Source organism: Triticum urartu, chromosome 4 (assembly GCF_003073215.2).
Source record: "Triticum urartu cultivar G1812 chromosome 4, Tu2.1, whole genome shotgun sequence".
Taxonomy (NCBI): Eukaryota; Viridiplantae; Streptophyta; class Magnoliopsida; order Poales; family Poaceae; genus Triticum; species Triticum urartu.
In genome coordinates this window covers 448,559,838-448,587,038 of record NC_053025.1, presented here as the reverse complement: position 1 = coordinate 448,587,038, position 27,201 = coordinate 448,559,838, and the positions used below count along the sequence as shown (strand labels likewise).

Sequence of the window (27,201 nt, the reverse complement as noted above, 5' to 3'; positions counted from 1 at the left end):
CACTACGAAAAGATCTCGTCCCGAGATCTAGGACTGAAAGAACTCCGGGTACTCAGAACGGAGGTGATCCTCGCGTTCCCAGGTAGCTTCATGGTCGGAATGGTGTGACCACTTGACTTTGAGAAATTTGATTGACTTGTTGCGAGTCTTGCGTTCAGTCTCTTCAAGAATAGCAACTGGGTGCTCACGATAGGAGAGATCTTCTTGGAGCTCAATGACCTCGAAGTTGACGGTGCGGTCAGGAGTCTTGAAGCACTTTCGAAGCTGAGAGACGTGGAACACATCATGAACATTTGCAAAGTTTGAAGGAAGCTCGAGTTGATAGGCGAGGTCGCCTCTCTTGCTGACAATCTTGAAAGGTCCCATGTATCTAGGGGCAAGCTTCCCTTTGATACCGAAGCGACGAGTACCTTTCATAGGAGAGACGCGGAGGTAAACATGATCTCCGATCTCGAAAGCCAAATCATGGTGCTTACTATCATAGTAGCTCTTCTGGCGGGATTGGGCTGCTTTGAGGTTATCACGAATGACTTTGCACATTTCTTCTGCTTCTGTGATTAAGTCATTACCCAGCAGCTGACGTTCACCGGTTTCAGACCAGTTGAGAGGGGTACGACACTTCCTGCCATACAGAATTTCAAATGGGGCCTTACCCGAACTTGCTTGAAAACTGTTGTTATAGGAGAATTCAGCATAAGGAAGACAATCCTCCCACTTCATGCCGAAGGAGATCACACAAGCCCTGAGCATATCTTCAAGAATCTGGTTGACACGCTCAACTTGACCGCTTGTTTGAGGATGGAAAGCAGTGCTGAAGCGGATGTTAGTGCCCATGGCCTTCTGGAAAGAATCCCAAAACTTCGAGGTAAAGATGCTGCCACGGTCTGAAGAGATCACTTGAGGAATACCGTGCAGAGAGACAATGCGAGAGGTATAGAGTTCCGCCAATTGAGCTGCAGTGATCGACTCTTTGATAGGCAGAAAATGAGCCACTTTGGTGAGCTTGTCGATGACAACGAATATAGCATCATTGCCACGCTTGGACTTTGGAAACCCAGTCACGAAGTCCATTTCAATGTGGTCAAACTTCCATTCTGGAATGGCAAGAGGTTGGAGGAGACCAGCTGGCCTTTGGTGTTCTGCCTTCACTCTTCTGCAGACATCACATTCATTCACGAATTGAGCGATCTCGCGCTTCATTCGAGTCCACCAATAAGCTTGCTTGAGGTCCTGATACATCTTCGTGCTCCCAGGGTGGATGGAGAGGAGAGAATTGTGAGCCTCGTTCATGATCACTTTACGAAGTTCACCTTTGGGCACAACAATACGATCCTCGAAGAAGAGAGTGTCCTTGTCATCAAGGCGGTAGCACTTGTACTTGGACTGACTCTTGGCAATCCCAATCTTCACCTTTTGTACAACCTTGTGTTACTTAAAACACTTTAAAGGTAATCACCAGATGGTGTAGACCTCACGGTTGTGAACAAAGCTATATGTATTGCCATAAGTGCAATTCATAAAATATGCGCAAAAATTGAAAGTAGTCATATAATTTTCAAGCACAATCAACATGTAGCAATTAAAGATTGCATCCATAAAGATGTTGACATTACATAAGCAGACATTACATAGTACTATGTTAGAAAATACTAACAAACTCATCTGTACAAAAACTGAAAAAGCTAGAAGCTAATCAGAAAAGAAAACGAAAAATAATGGCAATAGGCTAAAGACAGGATAGCCTACTAGCGTGGCTAAGCCACCTTTTTATTTTCATTTATGATTCTTTTTTTTTCTCTGCTGCTTGTACGCCATGGGCTAGTGGCTAGTGTGCTGGCTCCAACAGCCCATACGCACGCACGAGTAGATAAGGGAGGCGAGGGGATATTTCTCGTTCCCATCAACAACTCATCCCCAATCCAACTTAAGCGGCGGCCGTCTGCACCACTACCACCAACCTCCGCCACCGGCGTCTGGCTCACCGGCGCGAATTCGAAGCCCCCGGTGCGACCTCCTCCTCTGAAGAAGATCCACCAGGAAGGTCTGTCCCGGGCGCGGCTGCATTGGAGTGGCCGTTGGCCAGTCCGAGAACCACCGCGCGGCTGCGTTGCAGCTCGGCCCGCGGCACTATGTCCCAGCGGCGGGGCGCCGATGGGCCAGTGGAGCTGCTCGCCCAGTTGACGAAGACGTCCCCGAGCACAGCAGCCCGCGCGGGGAGGCGCAGCCCGAGGCTAGCGCTCGACGAAGAAGCCCCAGCGCCGGCCGCCTCGTGCGCCGGCGTCGGAGATGGAAGACGCGGGGAGTCCGGCTGCGCGGGCTCCGCGAGCGGCACAGGCGGCGCAAGTTCGGCCTCCTCCTGGACCTCGTAATCTTGTGGCGGGGGTGGCTGCAGCCTGCAGGACCATCCATGGCCCCCAACCATGCACCGGGCACGGACGCGGTGGTGGAGGAGCCGCAAGTTCCGGCTCAACGTCGACGTCCACTGCGTCGTCCGCGGGCTCCAGTACATCGTTCGCGTACAGGTTTGGAGCGGCCGGTCCGGCAAGAATCCAGGCCGGGAGCGGCGCCGCCGCCGGCATGGCCGGTTCGGGCGGAGCATTAGAAGGCCCAGCACCATCGCGACCTCGGACGCCATGTCCAAGACGTGGTCCACGGCGACGAAAACCGTTCCGGCGGCCTCCGAACCGGCGCAGATCACGGGCGTGGCGGTTGTGGCGGCGAAGTCCACCAACACCATGGCGACGGCGACGGCCCTGTCGGCGTCTACCGCCGCTACGAACAAGGTGCGGGAAGAAGGACAGGAGACCACGAGGCATCCTCTCACCTTTTCCTTTCTTTCCTTCTGGCTCTTTTTTCCGGCGACTGTCGCCGGCGTGATTTGCCTATGCGTGCTCTGGGCAGAGACAAGTGTTGATAACGTGTGAAGAATGATTTGATCGAACCGTAACTTTCATTGATGATCTATGAGGATTATATACATAGGGAACCGTCGCCACGAACGGATGCGTCCGATCGTGGGGGTCGTGGGAATGTCGAACGGGTGCATGTAGCAACCGACGTCCGTTTACACAAGGAAGGATTATCCCTAATAACAAAATTAATTTAAATCCTAACAAAAACGATCTCATGAAGTGGGCCATCTACATTGCAATTTGCAAGGGCCTCTGATTGGACGCTTAGACAACAAAAATAATTAATTAAGGACGATGCATCGGTGTGGGAGTTTGTTTACTCAACGGAGAAGTGACTAGCACTGACGTGATTCCTTTTCCACGCCAGCCAAGATCCTCCAATCGGACGGGAACAGCCAGAAATTGAATCATGTTGCCTGGCCTAAGCACCGGTTTTAGATGCCCTACTAGCGCAAAAGAATTAACACAAGCGAATGCGAGCCGTTTAAGGACTTGTATAATTAAGTTCTTCGAGAGAGATGCTTATACAGAAATAAATTGATTTTTGCCTAAACGTCGATGCTTATTTATATGTGACAAATGCTTAACTAGGCACAACTTGAGATAAGCCCTTGGTGCTTAGGAATTTTTTTTTTACTAAGCACGCCCTCCTGAGTGCATTGCATTGCTCATGATCTAAGGCATTAAATGGATGATGCATGGACGCGAGATTTTTCCGGCGCCCAATCTAGAGAATTGTTGTGATTTGAAATGATGCCAAATTCGAAAAGCAAGACAAACGCACATAGCAAACGTTGTGGAACTTGACGAACTCTAAGGCACACACTGCCGACCTGGCATACAACAGATACACCACGCAAACCGCGTTGAAGGGAATATCACCAAAGTTGCACGCCATCGCGTGTCATCACTGCGTCTTGAGAAAGCGATTCCAACTTCACCACACACGACCATCGACGAAGCCCCTCACCGCAACAGGTGTAGAAAGTCACGCTAAGATCCCACATGGCAACTTCAGTCCAGAAGGTGAACTACAAAGGAGAAATATGCTAGGCTGGCTTCACGAAGAATCATCAATCCATACCATCTGTCGCCAGTCATCTCACTACTCTGACCCTGTCATCATGGATCCAACTTCACAATAACAAACAAACCACGACGACCCCGTGCACACACCGAAAGGCCAACAACCACAACCCTTTTGCAACCCCCGCATCACTCATCTCCATTGTCGTTACCGCACAAGTGCCAACAAGATCACCACCATCCTCCACTTGTTCCCCTAGCTAAAGCACAACTTCAGAAACAATGTCCCAAGCAGGGAAGCACATTTTCATCGCCATGCCATCTCCATCTCGTTGTAATACCAAACACTAGAGGATTCCTAAGTGTGTTACTCCAATTTATCGTCCAATTTTGTCCCCGCTATTCATATGATGCTTGTTATCTCCATGTCTGAGTAGTTCTCTTAGTTCTAGAGGGTATGGATGACATCTAGTATGTATAGAATTTAAACGCCTATAAGGATATGAGATCTTCTGTTGAATGTTTGATTTAATAGCCCCCGTGAATGTTGTGAAGGCCCCCACTCAACATTTCCGCCTTTTATGTCCATGTAGCACAAAACTACCGTTGTAAAGGTTGGGACTGTAACACCCACAATGCGGCTATATCTCCCACGTGTCGGGGCACGACTTAGAGGCATAGCCGCATGGTAGGCATGTCGCAAGAGGGGTAATCTTTACACATCCCATGTACTGAATTAGAAAGGGATAAAGAGTCGGCTTACAATCGCCACTGCACACAATACATAAATAGTCATACATCATCCAGAATACAATAAAGGTCCGACTACGGAACAAAAATAAAGAAAGACCATCCCTAATGCTAGATCCCCGATCGTCCCAACTGGGCTCCACTACTGATCAACAGGAAACGAAACAATACAACGAACATGATCTTCATCGAGCTCCCACTTGAGCTTGGTTGCATCACCTGCACTGGTATCATCGGCACCTGCAACTGTTTGGAAGTATCTGTGAGTCACGAGGACTCAGCAATCTCACACCCTCGCGATCAAGACTATTTAAGCTTAAAGGTAGGAAAAGGTAGTGAGGTGGAGCTACAGCAAAGAACTAAGCACATATGGTGGCTAACTTACGCAAAAGAGAGCGAGAAGAGAAGCAAAGCAAGGTCGAGAAGCTAATAGTGATCAAGAAGTGATCCTGAAGCTATTTACGTTCAAGCATAACATGAGACCGTGACCTCTTCCCGGACTCCGTCGAAAAGAGACCATCATGGCTACACACGCGGTTGATTCATTTTAATTAAGTTAAGTGTCAAGTTCTCTACAACCGGATATTAACAAATTCCCATCTGCCCATAACCGCGGGCACGGCTTTCGAAAGTTCAAACCCTGCAGGGGTGTTCCAACTTAGCCCATCACAAGCTCTCACAGTCAACGAAGAATATTCCTTCTCCCAGGAAGACCCGATCAGACTCGGAATCCCGGTTACAAGACATTTCAACAATGGTTAAATAAGACCAGCAAGACCGCCCGGATGTGCCGACAAATCCCGATAAGAGCTGCACATATCTCGTTCTCAGGGCACACCGGATAAGCTAAGCATACAGGTACCAACATAACCTAAGTTGCCAAGGGACGGTCCCGCACGGTGCTCTGGTTCGGACCAACACTTAGAGAAGCACTAGCTCGGGGGGGGGGTAAAATAAGATGACCCTCGGGCTCGCGAAAACCCAAGGGAAGGTTATAGGTTGTTAGGCAAATGTAAAACCAAGGTTGGGCCTTGCTGGAGGAGTTTTATTCAAAGCAAACTGTCAAGGGGTTCCCATAACACCCAACCGCGTAAGGAACGCAAAATTAAGGAACATAATACCGGTATGACGGAAACTAGGGCGGCAAGAGTGGAACAAAACACCAGGCATAAGGCCGAGCCTTCCACCCTTTACCAAGTATATAGATGCATTAATTAAATAAGAGATATTATGATATAACATATCCATGTTCCAACATTGAACAACCTTCAACTTCACCTGCAACCAACAACACTATAAGAGGGGCTGAGCAAAGCGGTAACTTAGCCAAACAACGGTTTGCTAGGATGGTGGGTTAGAGGCTTGACATGGCAATATGGGAGGCATGATAAACAAGTGGTAGGTAGCGCGACATAGCGATAGAGCGAACAACTAACAAGCAAAGATAGAAGAGATTTTGAGGGTATGGTCATCTTGTCTGAGATCCCGCAAGGAAGAAGAACGAGTCCATGAAGAAGACAAACGGACGAAGTCGAACGAATCCTCACAAACGCGATGTTATCGGAAACAACCCAAAGAAGCAACACCGGAAAGAAGCAAACAACATGGTAAACAACCATCACATAAGCATGACATGATGCACAACCAAGTATGATGCATGTCCGTTTTAATGAGGCATGGCATGGCAATATGCACAAGAAAACTACAAGTTAAGTGGAGCTCAATATCCAACGAGTTGTATTTTGACGAAACACCACAACAATTATTTAGTTCTCTCCCGTTTAAGTACTCAACAAAAATAAATGTTGGTTAGCATGGCAAGGGGTGAAGCATAATAAAACTACTTAACTAGCCAAGTTTAAATGAGGCCGGAACAACGAACAACAAGTCCGGAGAATCCCCATATGTAAATTATGCATTTGGTACTGTTCTGTCCTAAACATAATTTTAGAGTTGTTAAACATGCAATAATAGTGCACCATGTTAAACTAGGCATTTTTCTACCCCATTTACATATAAAGTTCATTAAATTTGGAGCTACGGTTAATTAGTTATGAATTAAATCATTTTAACATGGCAATATGACAAAACAATGCAAACAGAAAGTTTAAACATTTTTAACATGCATGAAAGCTTGATTTTATGAAAGTAGGCAAAATTCTAGGCATTCTACATATTTAAAGTTTCTACATATGATGCACGGTTGAGAAGTTATTATATGTATGATGTGTGAGGGGTTTTCTGTAAAACAAGGTAATTCATTGGTTATAAGCAAAAATGGTGAAGGAAAAAATCAAGCAGTGGAATGAAACTGGTGCGCTGCTCACATTGGGTCCAATAGGCCAGAAGCACGCGCGGCTAGAGGGGAGGCTGGGCCGGTAGGGCGCTGGCTGGGCCGCGGTCGAACTTGGCCTGGCTGCAGCCCACGCAGCTAGGAGAGGCGTGATCGAGGACAAGTCAATGCGGGTGAAGAGGGACTTGGCGCTGTCGTCACTGGCGAGAGGAAGCAGGGGGCGGCGGCTGGTGATGCAGGATGCAGGCACGATGCAGAGGAGGTAGCAGGGCGCAGAGAGATCGGCCGGATCCGAACAAGGAGGTAGGCCGGAGACAAGGCAAACGGCGGCGGCTTGCATCCTCGAGCGCCAGTAAACCTCCACGGCTACTCGTTCCTGACGAGGCAGAGCAGAGGGGGGTGAGAGGGAAAACGAGAAGGGAAACGAAGGGAGGAGGAGGGCACGACGGCCATGGTTTCCTCACGGCAGCAGGGCGTCGGGGATAGGGGATCCATGCGTGTGGAAGCCGAGGGCGCAGGACGCGACTTGAAGGAGAGGTTGGCCATGGCAGGTGGGCGCTGGGAGGCTCAGGCGATGGCGTTCGATGGGAACGGCGAAGCGGTGAGTTTGCACGGCGGCGGAGGGGTCGAGCTCGACGAAAAATGGCACTCCGGCGAGGTCCGAGAGGCGCGAGGGGAGCTGCTGGCATCAGGAACGAGGGCAGGCAGTGGTGCTCGGGCGGCGAGACGCGGGCGTCCTCCTCCTCTGCTCAAGGCAGAGAGGCGGGGCGTCGGGGCTCTAGGTCCAGTGCTAGGACGGGATGGAGGAAGCTGGCAGTGGCTGGTCTCGGGAGGAGCTGGGGCGGAGGGACTCGTTCCCGGCGACGAGGGAGCTGCGGCCAACCATGGCGGCTCCTGGTTTCCTCCTGGAACAGCGAGGGGGAGGCATGAGAAGCGAGGGAGTGAACCAGAGGGAGGAGGGAAAGAGGAGAAGAAGAGGGGAAGGGGCGACTGAGTTCGCCGGCGGCGACGGCGCCATGGAGAGAGGAGCAAACGGGAGAAGCTCGCTCTCGGTCGGGGCACCAGGGATCTTCTGGTGGCTCCAATCGAAGGAGCTCGGGCTCGGGCGCTGGTTGGTGGAATGGATCAGGAGGGGATCGAGGGGAGGAGGTGGTTGGCCCGGTGGATTTTTGGATCAGGAGCGATCCCAAGGAAGAGAGTGGCGGCGGCGGGTGAGGTGATTTGATGGATGGGACAAACCCCTAGGATCTAGGGTTAGACTGATATTTATATCAAATGAATTTAGGTTAGGGGCTAACTCGTCCCTCCGATCACAATCGGACGATCGCGAATAAAATAGCTAGGGAGTCCAAAAGAGAAACCGATGATGATTTAGGGATGTTTGGGGCAGATCCGGATTCATCGGTAACGACAACCCGGGTCGGGTCCGGGACCGCTTTCGGACGCGCGCGCGAGGAGGGCCACGGGCTGACGAGAGAGGTTAGGTTCGGCCTGGCGGTAGGTAGTGGACTGTGTAGACGGTTTAGGGAGGAAAAAGAGGGCCGCGGGCTGACGAGAGAGGTTAGGTTCGGCCTGGCGGTAGGTAGTGGACTGTGTAGACGGTTTAGGGAGGAAAAAGAGGGAAAGCCCGGCAACAATTTTCCAGAGACCGAAAATGTCCGACGTTAGACCGACTATATTGCCGCTATAGTTAACCGTTGGGGCGTCAAACAAACTCCGAATGCGATGAAACTTGGAAGACGGCCTACCTACAACCTAACAACACCACAGGCCAACTCTCATCCCATTCCGAGAACATTTTCTGGCCACTTATAAAATAATATTTTAGAGGTGCCGCGGGCGCGTGCAAGTGTGTCTGGGTTCAGAACGGACAACGGACGGAACTGGGGGAACCCGGACGGATGCAAGTTTTGAAAATTTGATGATGCAATGCACATGATGACATGGAAATATGCAACACGCAAGCGAATGACACGGCAACAACAGCGAATAACTAAAAGACACCTGGCGCATCGGTCTCGGGGTGCTACAACACTCCACCACTATGAGAGGATCTCGTCCCGAGATCTAGGATGGCATCGGAGGGAAACGGAAGAGGAAGAGAAGAGGTAAAACTAAGTTGCTTCTTTGACAAACGAGTGAAACCACGAATCTTGAGAGGTTGAACAAATTGAAAGAAAGAAAGAATACAACGAAGATGAACGAAGTTGAAAACACTTCGTTAGAAAAGAGGAACAAGGAACATACGAGAACCCTGTAGGTTGAAAGACATAAGAAAAGGGGTACAATAGACAAGAAGTACAAGCAAGCACTCCGAGATGTACAAGGAACGATAAGGATCAATTACGACAACACTCCGGTAGAAACAAGATAGAGGAGGAAAAAGAATGATATAATTTGGACAACACTCCAACTGTAAATGAAAGGAATTGAATATGAACTTGGGAAGATTGGATGATACTTGATGAAATCAAAAACACACTGTCTCCAAAACTATTGAAAGAATGGCACAATGGGTAAGAAAGATTTTAGACGGCACTCCGGTTGAGAAGGGAGGCAAAACTTGATAAGATGAGAGAACTTGAAAAGATGGCACGACACTCTGATTGAATGGATAAGCATGAAAAGAACATGGTCCTCACAATCCGAGATGATGAGTGAAGAGAGAAACATCACAATGCCTCCAGAAGAGAGAATAGAAGATAGCTCATTGAAATAAAATAATGTAGATGAAAAAACCAACTTCTGCCACAAATGAGCTTGGAGAACACTCTTCCAAGAAGGTTATAACAGAGTTGTTGGAAAACCAACAACGAAATGAATAAACTTGTAGTGGGCTTATGGACAACTTCTCCAAATTATGAGGTGAAATTCTGCCACTACAGAAATGGTAGATTGGATTGATATCAACAAGGAGACGAGAAACTTATTTCACTGGGAGGATAAATGAAGAACTTGGGTCATTTATAAGCACCATAAATAGCAACTATCCTTAGGGAAGGCTTTAGGTGAAATATAACCCAAGATAACTCCAATGAAGAGATTGATGGATTTAAAATACCTCATTCTTGACAACATGTGAATCGCGAAACAAGAATGGAAATTGTCAAGAAAAGATATAGCACCACCTCAAAAGATAAGGTAGAAAGAATCACACTTCAGAATGCAAGATGAAAAATACTTGAGCTCCTCTGAAAAGAATCTCGATGAACACTCCGAGAAGGAACTAAATCCTTGATGAACCACCATATAGAGCCTCCATGAAGAACTCTGGTAATAAAAGAATGATCAAACGAAATGAAGGATGAAAAGAATAAGGTTGAAGCCTTACAATGATTAGATGGATCTTCGTGATGATATAACCGAGAAAACTTGGAACTCCGGAAATAAAGATGAACAAATGAGATCAAGAATTTTGATCAACCTCCGGAATAAGAAATTGGATTCACTTGATGAAACAAGAGTAAGAATTACATTATGCTTATCCTTCATCAACTTAAATTGATGACAAGCAACGGAATTGTCATACTACTTATTCTTCTTGAAAAGATTGCAGAGAGAAATGGCGCAACTTGGGAAGGTCTTCAACGAACCACCGGTAGGATTGGAAAGAACGAATTAATTGATATGATAACGAAGGAAGAGAAATTTTGAACGAACCACCGTAAGAATTGAAAATCATTGAAGAAAAGATAAAGAAATACCGGGAAGAATTAGAGAACGAATGAAGATACTTGAGGGAATTTGATACATGAGAACGAATAGATCACGAACTGATTAAAGAATATTTGAATGATGCACCGAGAAGATTTGGAGAACGATAGCTACACGCTGAGAATGAATAATTCTGAGATGATGGGCTCCGGAGAATCGAACTAAAAAGACTCCTGAATTGCTCCAGATGGTTGAGAAGAATTCTCACAATCAAAACCAATTATGAGAGGATCCCATCAAGCTTGAATCACGAATCTTTGAAAGAACGGGTAAGAATTTAAGAGGAACTCTTCTTCGGTCTTCAAAATCCGAGAATGACGACGAGAAACAACACCATAAATTGTTGAGACACTCTGGAATAATGAAGAATATAAAGGTTGAATCAACAACGAAAAGAATTTGAAAGATCTTGGAAAGAATTTGAGGATAGCTCCGGGAAAATTAGAAGAGTCGGGTAAGATCCTGGGAAAAGACCTGTGGGTTAGGGCCCACTCAAAAGAAACACCGTTGAAGAGATTTAAAAGAGAGATTGAGCCGGTTGAATTAAATGGCTTGAATGAGATACCAATCTCGAAAGAGCTTGAACGAATACAGAGTGCAAACACGAATCTTCGAGATATCTTCAGCACTTCGGATATGAATAGAGAGATGAACGATTAAGAGGTGCACCGACTTGGGAAAAGCATTTGAAACGAGGAAAAGGATATGATCAACAAAACTTGAATTGAATCCACCAGAGAAGAAAAAGAATGAAGAATGATGAACTTGAAGCTTCCTTAGTATCTTCCTGAGAATCACCGGATAAGAACATTGAGGAAAGAATGAAGAAACTTCACAACCATAAGATGGATACTTGATTCAGAAATCTGAGTCCTTGAAGAAAAAGGGTGGGAGGGCAGGAAAACAAAGGCAACTTGGGCAGATGGAAAAGGACACCATCGAGAAAACTTAGAGTTGATCTTGCGGATGTTGAAATGATCGGATCCACTTGAAGAGAAACACACCAGTTCAAAAGGATTGACATGACAATCTCGATTATCATGAAGGATTAGTATTCACATAGAAATACAAGAACACCGCTTAGAAAGAGGCATGGAATCAACATTTCACTTCGAAGCAACTCGAATACCACAACTCAAAACAAAACAAAGGATTGGCTTGCAGAATAAGCCAGAACAAACATATGATAGACCCCATGTCATATCATGTGTCTGTTGGATAGAATTCCTACGAGCTACTTGAATTCCCACTTATAAACTCCCGAAACTTTATGGTTATGCAATCAGGTGTTGGGGATACAGGCGAAGCATAATATCTCACCCAAACTAACAATTCCTACATCCAGTTGTATCCATCCTTCAACACATAACTAAGAAACCTTCGGAAATCTTGTACCTCAACCTTTGAAAAGCATCTGTTATACGATTTATGGCAATACTCCCGAACTCCCGCCCCAGTACTGGGTGGCATCGAGGTTATCTCACCAACAACTGCATAAAAGAGATTTTCGATGTCGGCAAACTCAGGTATTCTAGAGCTGCAACGATAAAATTGTGACGACAACACCTCGGAGCTCGACTCCCCGGGACACTGACACAACCCCTAAATGTCAGGAGGCACCAAGAACAATGTTCTCGTCACAAAACCATCAGAACAATTCCAAGATACCCGCGTGATCCTAAATTTTTTTCATGAAATTTGAGGAGAGAAGAGTCAAAACTTCTACGTTGGGAGGCCTCACCAGAGCGACGAATGGAATGAGGAGCAAAAAGAATCCTACTCTCCGATATATATAATCCTAAGACTCAAAACATTTTTTTCTATACTCAATAACATCAGCGATTCGATCAAGCAGGGGGCTCCTAAGTCGGGGATGGCTCTGATTACCAACTTGTAACACCCATAATGCGGCTATATCTCCCACGTGTCGGGGCACGACTTAGAGGCATAGCCGCATGGTAGGAATGTCGCAAGAGGGGTAATCTTTACACATCCCATGTACTGAATTAGAAAGGGATAAAGAGTTGGCTTACAATCGCCACTTCACACAATACATAAATAGTCATACATCATCCAGAATACAATCAAGGTCCGACTACGGAACAAAAATAAAGAAAGACCACCCCTAATGCTAGATCCCCGATCGTCCCAACTGGGCTCCACTACTGATCAACAGGAAACGAAACAACACAACGAACACGATCTTCATCGAGCTCCCACTTGAGCTTGGTTGCATCACCTGCACTGGTATCATCGGCACCTGCAACTGTTTGGAAGTATCTGTGAGTCACGAGGACTCGACAATCTCACACCCTCGCGATCAAGACTATTTAAGCTTAAAGGTAGGAAAAGGTAGTGAGGTGGAGCTGCAGCAAAGAACTAAGCACATATGGTGGCTAACTTACGCAAAAGAGAGCGAGAAGAGAAGCAAAGCAAGGTCGAGAAGCTAATAGTGATCAAGAAGTGATCCTGAAGCTATTTACGTTCAAGCATAACACGAGACCGTGACCTCTTCCCGGACTCCGTCGAAAAGAGACCATCACGGCTACACACGCGGTTGATTCATTTTAATTAAGTTAAGTGTCAAGTTCTCTACAACCGGATATTAACAAATTCCCATCTGGCCATAACCACGGGCACGGCTTTCGAAAGTTCAAACCCTGCAGGGGTGTCCCAACTTAGCCCATCACAAGCTCTCACGGTCAACGAAGGATATTCCTTCTCCCAGGAAGACCCGATCAGACTCGGAATCCCGGTTACAAGACATTTCGACAATGGTAAAACAAGACCAGCAAGACCGCCCGGATGTGCCGAGAAATCCCGATAGGAGCTGCACATATCTCGTTCTCAGGGCACACCGGATAAGCTAAGCGTATAGGTACCAACATAACCTGTAACATCCCAAATTTCCAATTTGGAATGTTATACATTAGATCATCAATGCATATCATATTTATTTTGCATTTTGGTTGATCCTAGAAATTCTATGCAACTCAATGACCCATGGAGAGAGTTGGGGATTTCGATATTTTTCATATTTGAGTTCTCTCAAATTTTGAGAATAGGATCATTTGATTTTATTTATTTTATCATCAATTATTTCTATTACAATAAATGAGAGAGGGAATAAAATGACTTTCCCAAAATAAAGAAATATTGAGGATTTAATAATAAAATCAAATAAGATTTTATTTCAGAGTTTTTCGGTGTTTTATTTGAATTAGGAAAAAAATGCGTTTTTTCAAAATTGCATTTAGGTCCCAAATAAATGTTCACCTTATGAGGCTTGATTTTAGAAGCCCGTGAAAATTTATTTCGGAAATTTTGGAGTCCGTTTAGTATTTTTTTTTTCTTTTCTTCCAAGCGAATTTTTTTTAAAAAAATGCGCCGCACGCCAATTGGGCCAAGGCCCAGCCGACGGCCCACCCCGCCGCCTGCGTCTCCCTCCAGGAGACCGAAGCCGCGCCGCCGCCGAGTCTGGCTCGGGGCCGCCGCCGTGCCCCCTCCCCCAAGGCAACACCCCCCCTCTTTTAAATACCGAGCCGCCCCGCCGCCCCTCACCCCGCCCCGCCGCCCGCCTGCCGCAGCCGCCCCGCCGCCTGCGCTGCCGCCGCCGCCGCCCCGCATAGCCACCGCCGCCGGAGCCCCGCCCCGCCCGCTGGAGTACCTCGCCGGAGGTATAGCCGCCACCGTTCGCCATTCGTTTTTTAAAAAAGAAACTGCCTCAGTGTTTTTCGAAACCCTAGATCGGTTTATTTCTCTGGTTTACTTAATTAGTGAACGTTCACCGATTCGTTCGTTTTAACGAACGCGTTCATCGTTTAGTTTCAGATAACGAACGTTCGTTCGTTAATCTTTTCTTCGTTTTTCTTTTCTCGGATTAAATCCACGATTTTCTGATCGCGATTTCTGATCCGATTTTCGTTTTAGTTTAACTTTTCGCTCGTTTATCGGAATCAGGCGATTCAAGCACCTAGGGATTCTTCTCAAAACCCTCTATCCGTTTAACCAACCTAAACAAGATTTCGCTACTGTAAAATTTGCCCTAGATCTAGATTGCTAGAATGAAGTTGTTTTCTTTCGCCGTTTGTCTTTCGTTGCTTCGTTCGATTTGATTCTTTTGCCAACCGGAGTTCTTAAGTTGAACCTTCTGGTTAGATCTCTTATTTGAGTTTTACCTGTGCATTAGATGAGTACTTATTGTATGCTCGTTTGTTTGTTTGCGATAGAATATCCGGAGTGCGCCGCCTGTTACTTCGAATCGCTAGGTTTCCCGGATCATCAGCAAGGCAAGTAACACTTTGATCATACCATCTCTACTACCCAGTTTTATTGCATTAGATCAATCCACACACATTGCATGATTAGGATCTAATTAAATTGTGGTATGGGAAGTAGACGAGGTAGTACCTATTACCAGTTTATTCTCAAACCTTTGGGAGTTACTTCTACGTTTGCTTCATGCCATGCTATGCTAGTAGACGTGGATTGGGTGAGTGAAATCCATTAACAGATGTGACATTGTTAATTAATGGTTTATCTAAGGTGGCAACTTAAACACACATCTAGGTGGATTGAGGCACCTGGGTATTCCAGGACTTGCCTGTTTTCTTTTGGACCGCCACCCAGGCTCAAAGGGATCCTAAGACTATTCATACTAGAAACTTCCGTGTGTAGCCACAAGCTATTATGGGCTCTAGCATAGTTGACTAAGTTGTGCGAACTCTTATAGTGGTAGACTAGCAGATGTAGGGGATGTAGGTGGTACGGTCTACCCGATCGTAAGGTGCTAGCGCTTCTGAAATACTATGTCTCGGTCATCCGTCTTCTCAAACACCCTGTAGTGCGAGAAACCAAACGGAGGCGATCGAGTCTTGTGGGGAAAAGTGCGCAGACCTCTGCAGAGTGTAACAAACTAATCATGATTAGCTGTGTCCCCGGTTATGGACATCTTGAGTATCTAGTACTTGGATTATCATGTGAATCTCAACATGTTACTCTAAATTAATTTTGTCGGGTTATGTTTAATGATGATGCTTAATTGGGATTGAGAATGCTGTCAACCATTCTCAATGTTTAACAACTACCATGATAGTTATATAAAATTATTCCTTTGAAGTAGGGAAAAATTGGCTTTACGCAAAAACTGTAACCATAGAGCTTTCCACTAGTCAAATATGCATATAGTATAGTTGTTGCATTCCATTACTCTCTATGTGTTACCTTGCCAGCATATTCCATGTGCTGACCCGTTTTCGGGCTGCAACGTTAATGTTGCAGACTTTTCAGACGACGATTAAGGAGTTTTAGGTCGTGGTTCTATACTCAGTGATGCCGTTGGAGTTGATGGACTCACTTATCTTCCAAGCCTTCCGCTGTTATCGTTATTAGATGGCCTTAAGCCATATTTATTGTAATAAGTTCTCTTTTGAGACACTCGATGTAATAAGTGTGTGATTGCTACTCTGCTATAAATCCTCCGAGTACTGTGTGGTGTCAGCATTACTGATCCAGGGATGACACCGGAGCACAGAGATCAGACTGTTTGAGGTCTGGTCGCTACAGAGATGGTATCAGAGCACACGCTGACTGTAGGACACGACCACTAAGCTAAAAGACCTAGATCACTATTCACTCTCTTCTTCTCTGACTCCTCATCTTTTCTACTCTTTAGGATGGCGGATGCAAGGAACAAGTTCACACAACCAGATGAAGATACACCCTTTGGACGCCACTTGAAGGAAGTCACTAGATACCTGAACATAGGAGTACCAAGCTTCACGGGAACCTACAACGCCACTTTACCTGAAGAAGAGCGCTGGATGATTCAAGTTCAAGTTCCAGGAAGGACGTTCATGCCAGTCACTGAGCCCATAGAGTTTTCTTTTGATGCACCAACTTGGAGTCTAGGAAAGAGCATGGCAGCTCACATCGCCATGGGACGCATTGGAGAAGTCTACCGCAAGGATCTCAAAGATACTATCTACCAGATTTGTGGGCGCCGAGATGAACACTGGGAGATGATCAGCACCAGGAAGGATAGATCAATCGCAGCTTTTATCCAGGAATTAAACCAGCACATTCGACGACAGGAGAACCAGATGTGTGCCGACATGATAGATCTGAAGAAGGCTAAGACTAGAATCAAGGAAATGGAGGAAGAACTCAAGGCTACACGTGAAGATTATGAAGAAGAAATTGAAGTATTGGTGGAGAAGAATGACGACCTGATCAAGAAGATTGGAATATTTATGGGAGGCCCGACACCAGTAGATGAAGACGAAGAACCCAAGGAAATTAACCCAGAAGACTACATCATCATCGACGACACCGACTCGGAACCAGACAGTAGCGATGATGACTATGTTGATGAAGCTGGAGTAGATATCATGGAGTCAACGACCGAAGAATATTTCTAGTAGACCACCTCCTCAGTAGTAGTAGTCCACCATGTAAATATAGTAGCCCGAGCACTTTTGCGATAGTTAGATCGATTGTATGCCCTTGTTTGATTGAATGAAGTGAATTGTTTGCTTTTGCCTCATGTGCATATGGGTAGTGTTTTCTCTTTAGACCCCCTCTATTCTTACATCTCATCTTTTCTAAACCCTCAGATGCCTCCGAGACGTGACCCCAGATTTGCATTTCCACCGGAGCTCACCCAGTTGATCCAGCAGCAGAACACATTGATGCAGTTGCTAGTCCAGAATCAGAATCAGGGGAACAACAACAACAACCCACCACCACCACCACCACCTGTTGGCCACTTAGCCCGTTTTCTTAGGCTGAATCCGCCGGTGTTTTCCAGTAGCACCGAGCCGATAGTAGCAGATGATTGGCTCCGCAAGACAGCTAGGGAGTTGACCACAGCAGGATGCACAGATGTGGAGAAGGTGAATTTTGCCGCACATCAGCTAGAAGGACCCGCAGCATCATGTTGGGAGAATTTCACAGCCACTTTCCCAGTCGACATTGTCACATGGGACCAGTTTCAGCAGGCTTTCCGTACTGCCCATGTTTCAGCAGGAGCTATGGCCATGAAGAAGCGTGAGTTTTGTAACTTGCGCCAAGGAGGACGGATAGTTGGCCAGTATGTGGAGGAATTTAGTAAGTTAGCACGTTATGCCCCAGATGACGTCGCTACGGATGCAGCTAAGCAAGAGAAGTTTCTGGAAGGACTGAATGATGAGTTGAGCATGCAGTTGATGGTAGCCACCTTCAACAACTACCAGGAGTTGGTAGATCGTGTTCTTATGATTGAAGGGAAGCAGCAGAAAATTGAGAATCACAAGAGGAAGGATGGACAAGGAAAGTACAATTCAGGAGCTTAGCAGAAGCCATGTTTTACCCCTAGACCAGGAGGACATTTTCAGCATACCCATGGAGGAGGTAGCTCGCATAATCACAATGGCACCAAGAATGGTAATGGCAATGGAGGAAGCAATGGCCAGAACCGCACCAACCCCTCAACCCCAGCCAAGAAGGACCTAAGCCAAGTCACTTGCTATAAGTGTTCGAAGACCGGACATTATGCCAATGAATGTCCTGAAAGCCAAAATGGCAATGGAAGTTCTGGGAAGAAGCCGAACCCTTTCAACAGGGGACAGGTGAACCACGTTAGCGTGGAGGAGGTTGAAGCTTAGCCCGCTGCAGTAATAGGTAAGTTTTTGGTTAAGTCATTTACTGCACTAGTTCTTTTTGATACTGGTGCATCGCATTCATACATCTCAAGGGGATTTGTGGATAAGTATAACCTATCAACCCAAGCCCTTAGGTCACCCATGTTAGTAACCTCGCCCGGAGCAGAGTATGTGGCTAGTCTATGGTGTGATCGGTTACCATTAAGGATTGGTAACTATGTTTTTCCCTCAGACCTAATAGTATTGGAATCTCAAGGATTGGATGTGATATTAGGCATGGACTGGTTATCAAAGTATGAAGGGAATATTGAGTGTGCTAGTAAGTCAATTTTGCTTACTACCCCAGAAGGGAGAAGGATCAAGTATGTATCCCGGCATGTGCCAAATAGGACTCAAGTAAATTGCCTAACAGGAGTTGTGCAGGAGGAAGTACCAGTGGTAAGAGATTTCCCAGAAGTATTTCCAGAAGAGTTGCCAGGCATGCCACCGGATAGAGATATTGAGTTTTTGATTGAGCTATTGCCAGGCACATGGCCAATATCAAAGAGACCATATAGGATGCCAGCAAAGGATTTGGTGGAAATTAAGAAGCAGATTAAGGAGTTACTAGATAAGGGATATATTCACCCAAGTTCTTCACCTTGGGGAGTGCCAGTACTTCTAGTGGAGAAGAAGGATGGATCGTTAAGGATGGTTGTTGATTATCGAGGATTGAATGAAGTAACGATCAAGAACAAGTACCCACTACCAATGATCAATGATCTGTTTGATCGATTGCAAGGAGCTAAGGTATTTTCCAAGATCGATCTGCGATCAGGATACCACCAGTTGAAGATTCGAGAATAGGATATTCCGAAGACAGCTTTTACCACCAGGTATGGGCTATATGAGTATACTGTTATGTCATTTGGTTTGACTAACGCACCTGCCTATTTTATGAACATGATGAACAAAGTGTTTATGGAGTTTTTGGATAAGTTCGTCATAGTGTTCATTGATGATATCCTGGTTTATTCGAAGAATGAAGAGGAACATAAGGAGCATTTGCGTTTGGTACTTGGAAAACTTAGAGAACATCAACTATATGCCAAGTTCAACAAATGTGAGTTTTGGTTAAAGGAAGTAGGATTCCTCGGACATGTTATATCTGGTGAAGGTATAGCAGTAGATCCCGCTAAAGTTGAAACCGTGACCACATGGAAAGCCCCAACAACAGTTGTAGAGATCCGAAGTTTTCTTGGACTCGCAGGATACTACCGGAGATTTATTGAGAATTTCTCAAAGATTGCGAAGCCTATGACTGAGTTGTTGAAGAAGGATACCAAGTTCATATGGACAGAGGAGTGTGAGGCTAGTTTCCAGGAGTTGAAGAAACGTTTGGTTACCTCACCAGTGTTGATTTTGCCAGACCAGACCAAAGATTATGAGGTGTACTGCGACGCTTCACGTCGAGGACTTGGAGCAGTGCTTATGCAGGAAGGGAGAGTTGTTTCATATGCCTCAAGACAACTGAAGCCTCATGAGTTAAATTATGCCACGCATGATTTGGAGTTAGCAGCCGTAGTGCATGCGTTGAAAACATGGAGACATTTTCTAATTGGAAATCATTGTGAGGTGTACACGGATCATAAGAGTTTGAAGTACATTTTCACCCAGAAGGAGTTGAATCTCAGACAAAGGAGATGGCTGGAACTTATCAAGGATTATGATATGAAATTGCATTATCACCCCTGAAAGGCTAATGTAGTAGCTGACGCATTAAGCCGCAAGAGCCATGTCAATACATTAATGACAGGAGAAATACCCAAGGAGTTAGCGGAAAATCTTCGTGAACTATGTTTGGAAATAGTTCCGAGAGGCTGTGTAGCAGCATTGGAGATTCAGTCAACTTTGATGGATATAATCAGATAAGCTCAGAAAGCTGACAAAGAGATTGCCGCTATGAAGGAGAAACTGAGCAAAGAAAAAGCTAAAGGATTTCGTGAGGATGAGCACGACACCCTATGGTTTGAAGACCGTGTTTACGTGCCCAATGACCCGGAGATCAGGAAGTTGATACTGCAAGAGGCACACGACTCACCGTATTCGATTCACCCAGGAAATACCAAAATGTATTTGGATTTGAAGGATATTTTCTGGTGGACCGGAATGAAGAAGGATATTGCGGAGTATGTAGCAGTTTGTGATGTATGTCAGAGAGTAAAGGCAGAGCATCAGAAGCCAGCAGGATTGTTACAACCATTACCGATACCCGAATGGAAGTGGGATAATCTAGGCATGGATTTTATCACGGGATTGCCCAGGACTCGCTCAGGCTATGGCTCAATTTGGGTTGTAGTTGATCGATTGACGGAAGTAGCTCATTTCATCCCAGTAAAGACCACTTACACCAGTGCTAAGTTGACAAAGATATACATGACCAGGATCGTATGTCTGCATGGAGTTCCAAGGAGTATCGTATCAGATAGAGGAACCCAGTTTACCTCAAAGTTCTGGAAGCAGTTGCACGAAACTTTGGGTACCAGGCTAGAGTTCAGTACAACTTTTCATCCACAGACAGATGGACAGACCGAGAGAGTCAATCAGATTTTGGAGGATATGCTGAGAGCTTGTGCGCTAGATTACGGATCTAGTTGGGACGACAATTTGCCATATGCAGAGTTCTCTTACAACAACAGTTACCAAACCAGTTTAAAGATGGCCCCTTTCGAAGCCTTGTACGGAAGGAGGTGCAGGACACCGTTGTCATGGGACGAAGTTGGAGACCGTCAGTTGTTTGGTCCTGACTTGATTAAAGAGTCTGAACAGAAGGTGAAGTTGATTCGCGATAGGCTCAAGGTAGCCCAGTCCAGACAGAAGAGTTATGCAGACTCTAAACGCAAGGAGACAGTTTACGAAGTCGGAGATAGAGCTTATCTTCGAGTATCTCCACTTCGGGGAACAAAGCGTTTTGGAGTTAAAGGGAAGTTAGCACCATGATTTGTAGGACCATATCGAGTATTGGAACGTATGGGGGAAGTAGCCTACAAGTTGGAATTGCCCGAAGGATTGTCAGGAGTTCATGATGTGTTCCACGTTTCTCAGCTGAAGAAGTGTCACGCGGAGATGGCTGACATACCGTTGAGAGAACAGTGCGTTTGGAAACTATTCAGTTGGATAACGATTTGACCTACGAGGAGAAGCCAGTTAAGATCCTAGAGTTTGCCAACCGAGTTACTCGCAGCAAGGTTATCAAGTTTTGCAAAGTTCAGTGGAGCCACCACTCAGAGGATGAAGCCACCTGGGAGCGAGAGGAAGATTTGTTCAAGGACCACCCTCACCTATTTTCTAGCCAACCCGAATCTCGAGGGCGAGATTCATCTTAAGGGGGGTAGGTTTGTAACATCCCAAATTTTCAATTTGGAATGTTATACATTAGATCATCAATGCATATCATATTTCTTTTGCATTTTGGTTGATCCTAGAAATTCTACGCAACTCAATGACCCACGGAGAGAGTTGGGGATTTCGATATTTTCATATTTGAGTTCTCTCAAATTTTGAGAATAGGATCATTTGATTTTATTTATTTTATCATCAATTATTTCTATTACAAAAAATGAGAGAGGGAATAAAATGACTTTCCCAAAATAAAGAAATATTGAGGATTTAATAATAAAATCAAATAAGATTTTATTTCGGAGTTTTTCGGTGTTTTATTTGAATTAGGAAAAAATGCGTTTTTCAAAATTGCATTTAGGTCCCAAATAAATGTTCACCTTGTGAGGCTTGATTTTAGAAGCCCGTGAAAATTTATTTCGGAAATTTTGGAGTCCGTTTAGTATTTCTTTTTTTTCTTTTCTTCCGAGCGAAATTTAAAAAAAAACGCGCTGCGCGCCGACTGGGCCAAGGCCCAGTCGACGGCCCACCCCGCCGCCTGCGTCTCCCTCCAGGAGACCGAAGCCGCGCCGCCGCCGAGTCCGGCTCGGGGCCGCCGCCGTGCCCCCTCCCCCAAGGCAGCACCCCCCCTCTCTTAAATACCGAGCCGCCCCACCGCCCCTCACCTCACCCCGCCCCGCCGCCCGCCAGCCGCAGTCGCCCCGCCGCCTGTGTTGCTGCCGCCGCCGCTGCCGCTGCCGCTGCCGAGCCGCCCCGCCGCCCCGCATAGCCACCACCGCCGGAGCCCCGCCCCGCCCGCCGGAGTACCTCGCCGGAGGTATAGCCGCCGCCGTTCGCCGTTCATTTTTTTAAGAAACCGTCTCGGTTTTTTTTCGAAACCCTAGATCGGTTTATTTCTCTGGTTTACTTAATTAGTGAACGTTCACCGATTCGTTCGTTTTAACGAACGCGTTCATCGTTTAGTTTCAGATAACGAACGTTCGTTCGTTAATCTGTTCTTCGTTTTTCTTTTCTCGGATTAAATCCACGATTTTCTGATCGCAATTTCTAATCCGATTTTCGTTTTAGTTTAACTTTTCGCTCGTTTATCGGAATCAGGCGATTCAAGCGCCTAGGGATTCGTCTCGAAACCCTCTATCCGTTTAACCAACCTAAACAAGATTTCGCTACTGTAAAATTTGCCCTAGATCCAGATTGCTAGAACGAAGTTGTTTTCTTTCGCCGTTTGTCTTTCGTTGCTTCGTTCGATTTGATTCTTTTGCCAACCGGAGTTCTTAAGTTGAACCTTCTGGTTAGATCTCTTATTTGAGTTTTACCTGTGCATTAGATGAGTACTTATTGTATGCTCCTTTGTTTGTTTGCGATAGAATATTCGGAGTGCGCCACCTGTTACTTCGAATCGCTAGGTTTCCCGGATCATCAGCAAGGCAAGTAACACTTTGATCATACCATCTCTACTACCCAGTTTTATTGCATTAGATCAATCCACACACATTGCATTATTAGGATCTAATTAAATTGTGGGATGGAAAGTAGATGAGGTAGTACCTATTACCAGTTTATTCTCAAACCTTTGGGAGTTACTTCTACGTTTGCTTCATGCCATGCTATGCTAGTAGACATGGATTGGGTGAGTGAAATCCATTAACAGATGTGACATTGTTAATTAATGGTTTATCTAAGGTGGCAACTTAAACACACATCTGGGTGGATTGAGGCACCTGGGTATTCCAGGACTTGCCTGTTTTCTTTTGGACCGCCACCCAGGCTCAAAGGGATCATAAGACTATTCATACTAGAAACTTCCGTGTGCAGCCACAAGCTATTATGGGCTCTAGCATAGTTGACTAAGTTGTGCGAACTCTTATAGTGGTAGACTAGCAGATGTAGGGGATGTAGGTGGTACGGTCTACCCGATCGTAAGGTGCTAGCGCTTCTGAAAGACTATGTCTCGGTCATCCGTCTTCTCAAACACCCTGTAGTGCGAGAAACCAAACGGAGGCGATCGAGTCTTGTGGGGAAAAGTGCGCAGACCTCTGCAGAGTGTAACAAACTAATCATGATTAGCTGTGTCCCCGGTTATGGACATCTTGAGTATCTAGTACTTGGATTATCATGTGAATCTCAACATGCTACTCTAAATTAATTTTGTTGGGTTATGTTTAATGATGATGCTTAATTGGGATTGAGAATGCTGTCAACCATTCTCAATGTTTAACAACTACCATGATAGTTAAATAAAATTATTCCTTTGAAGCAGGGAAAATTTGGCTTTACGCAAAAACGGTAACCATAGAGCTTTCCACCAGCCAAATATGCATATAGTATAGCTGTTGCATTCCATTACTCTCTATGTGTTACCTTGCCAGCATATTCCATGTGCTGACCCATTTTCGGGCTGCAACGTTAATGTTGCAGACTTTTCAGACGATGATTAAGGAGTTTTAGGTCGTGGTTCTATACTCAGTGATGCCGTTGGAGTTGATGGACTCACTTATCTTCCAAGCCTTCCGTTGTTATCATTATTAGATGGCCTTAAGCCATATTTATTGTAATAAGTTCTCTTTTGAGACACTCAATGTAATAAGTGTGTGATTGCTACTCTGCTATAAATCCTCCGAGTACTGTGTGGTGTCAGCATTACTGATCTAGGGATGACACCGGAGCACAGAGATCAGACTGTTTGAGGTCTGGTCGCTACATAACCCAAGTTGCCAAGGGACGGTCCCTCATGGTGCTTGATACGTCCATTTTGCATCATGCTTTTATATCGATATTTATTGCATTATGGACTGTTATTTCACTTTATGTCACAATACTTATGGATATTCTCTCTTATTTTACAAGGTTTACATAAGGAGGGAGAATGCCGGCAGCTGGAATTCTGGGCTGGAAAAGGAGCAAATATTAGAGACCTATTCTGCGCAACTCCAAAAGTCCTGGAACTCGACGGAACATCTTAAAATAAATAAAGAAAAATCCTCGCCAAAGATGAAGGCCAGGGGGCCCACACCCTGCTCACGAGGGTGGGGGCGCCCCCCTAGGGCGCGCCCCCTACCTCGTGGGCCCCTTGGTGGCTCTCCGACGTCCATCTTCTGCTATATGAAGTCTTTCGATGAGAAAAAAATCAAAAGGAACTTTTCGGGATGAGACCCCGCCGCCACGAGGCGGAACCTTGGCGGAACCAATCTAGAGCTCCGGCAGAGCTGTTCTGCCGGGGATACTTCCCTCCGGGAGGGGGAAATCATCACCATCGTCATCAACAATGCTCCTCTTATCGGGAGAGGGCAATCTCCATCAACATCTACACTAGCACCATCTCATCTCCAAACCCTAGTTCATCTCTAGTATCCAATTCTTGTCTCAAAGTCCGGGATTGGTGCTAGTAGGTTGCTAGTAGTGTTGATTACTCCTTGTAGTTGATGCTAGTTGGTTTATTTGGTGAAAGATCATATGTTCGGATCCTATATGCATATTATTACCCCTTTTATTATGAACATGAATATGCTTTGTGAGTAATTACGTTTGTTCCTGAGGACAAGGGAGAAGTCTTGCTATTAGTAGTCATGTGAATTTGGTATTCGTTTGATATTTTGATAAGATGTATGTTGTCTAGCCTCTAGTGGTGTTATGTGAACGTCGACTACATAACACTTCACCATTATTTGGGCCTAGAGGAAGGCATTGGGAAGTAATAAGTTGATGATGGGTTGCTAGAGTGACAGAAGCTTAAACCCTAGTTTATGCGTTGCTTCGTAAGGGGCTGATTTGGATCCACATGTTTCATGCTATGGTTAGGTTTACCTTAATACTTTTGTTGTAGTTGCGGATGCTTGCAATAGAGGTTAATCATAAGTGGGATGCTTGTTCAAGTAAGAACAGCACCCAAGCACCGGTCCACCCACATATCAAATTATCAAAGTATCGAACGCGAATCATATGAACGTGATGAAAACTAGCTTGACGATATTCCCATGTGTCCTAGGGAGCGCTTTTCCTATTATAAGAGTTTGTTCCGGCTTGTCCTTTGCTACAAAAAGGATTGGGCCACCTTGCTGCACTTTATTTACTTTTGTTACTTGTTGCTCGTTACAATTTATCTTATCACAAAACTATCTGTTACCACTCATTTCAGTACTTGCAGAGAATACCTTGCTGAAAACCGCTTATCTTTTCCTTCTGCTCCTCGTTGGATTCGACACTCTTACTTATCGAAAGGACTACGATAGCTCCCCTATACTTGTGGGACATCAAGACTCTTTTCTGGCGCCGTTGCCGAGGAGTGTAGCGCCTTTGGTAGGTGGAACTTGGTAAGGAAAAATTTATATAGTGTGCTGAAACTTACTGTCACTTGCTACTATGGAAAGTAATTCTCTGAGGGGCTTGTTCAGGGTATCTTCACCCCATCCAGTAGAGCAAAGAGTTGCTCCTCAACCTACTGAACCTATTGAAAATGAAACTCCTTTTGAATTTCCTTCGGGTATGATGGAAAAACTGCTAGCTAACCCTTTACAGGAGATGGAACAAAGCATCCTGATGAGCACTTAATATATGTGGATGAAGTTTGTGGATTATTTAAGCTTGCAGGTATACCCGATGATGTTGCTAAGAAGAAGGTCTTCCCTTTATCTTTGAAGGGAGACGCATTGATATGGTATAGGCTATGTGATGATATGAAATAATGGAACTATAAAAGATTGAAATTGGAATTTCATCAAAAGTATTACCCTATGCATCTTGTTCATCGTGATCGCAATTATATAATAATTTCTGGCCTCGCGAAGGAGAAAGCATCGATCAAGCTTGGGGGAGGCTTAAATCAATGTTATATTCATGCCCCAATCATGAGCTCTCGAGAGAAATAATTATGCAAAGTTTTTATGCTCGGCTTTCTCATAATAATCAAACCATGCTCGATACTTCTTGTGCTGGCTCTTTTATGATGAAGACTATTGAATTCAGATGGAATTTATTGGATAGAATTAAACGCAACTCTGAAGATTGGGACCTCGACAAAGGTAAGGAGTCAGGTATGACACCTAAGTTTGATTGTGTTAAATCTTTTATGGATACTGATATTTTTCGTAAGTTTAGCACTAAATATGGACTTGACTCTGAGATAGTGGCTTCTTTCTGTGAATCTTTTGCTACTTATGTTGATCTCCCTAAGGAGAAGTGGTTTAAATATCATCCTCCCATAGAAGTAAAAGTAGCTGCACCTATTAAATTCGAAGAAAAGACTGTCACTTATAATGATCCTATTGTTCCTACTTCTTATGTTGAGAAACCACCTTTCCCTGTTAGAGTAAAGGATCATGCTAAAGCTTCAACTGTTGTTCGTAAAAGCAATATTAGAACTTATACACCCCCTGAGCAAGTTAAAGTAGAACCTAATATTGCTATTGTTAAAGATCTCTTGTCTGATAATATTGATGGGCATGTTATTCAGTTCGAAGGTGAAACTGCTATAATTGCTAAACCTTGTGCT

The 27,201-nt window shown here is 45.2% G+C and overlaps 1 protein-coding gene across 1 annotated transcript; it reads left to right on the top strand.

Moving 5' to 3' along the window:
* The first annotated feature begins 2,284 nt into the window (after positions 1-2,284).
* Positions 2,285-2,960, top strand: LOC125553934. Its single transcript, XM_048717585.1, has one exon. The coding sequence runs from the start codon at positions 2,421-2,423 to the stop codon at positions 2,922-2,924; it is 504 nt and encodes a 167-aa protein (XP_048573542.1). The 5' UTR covers positions 2,285-2,420; the 3' UTR covers positions 2,925-2,960.
* The last annotated feature ends 24,241 nt before the right edge of the window (positions 2,961-27,201 follow it).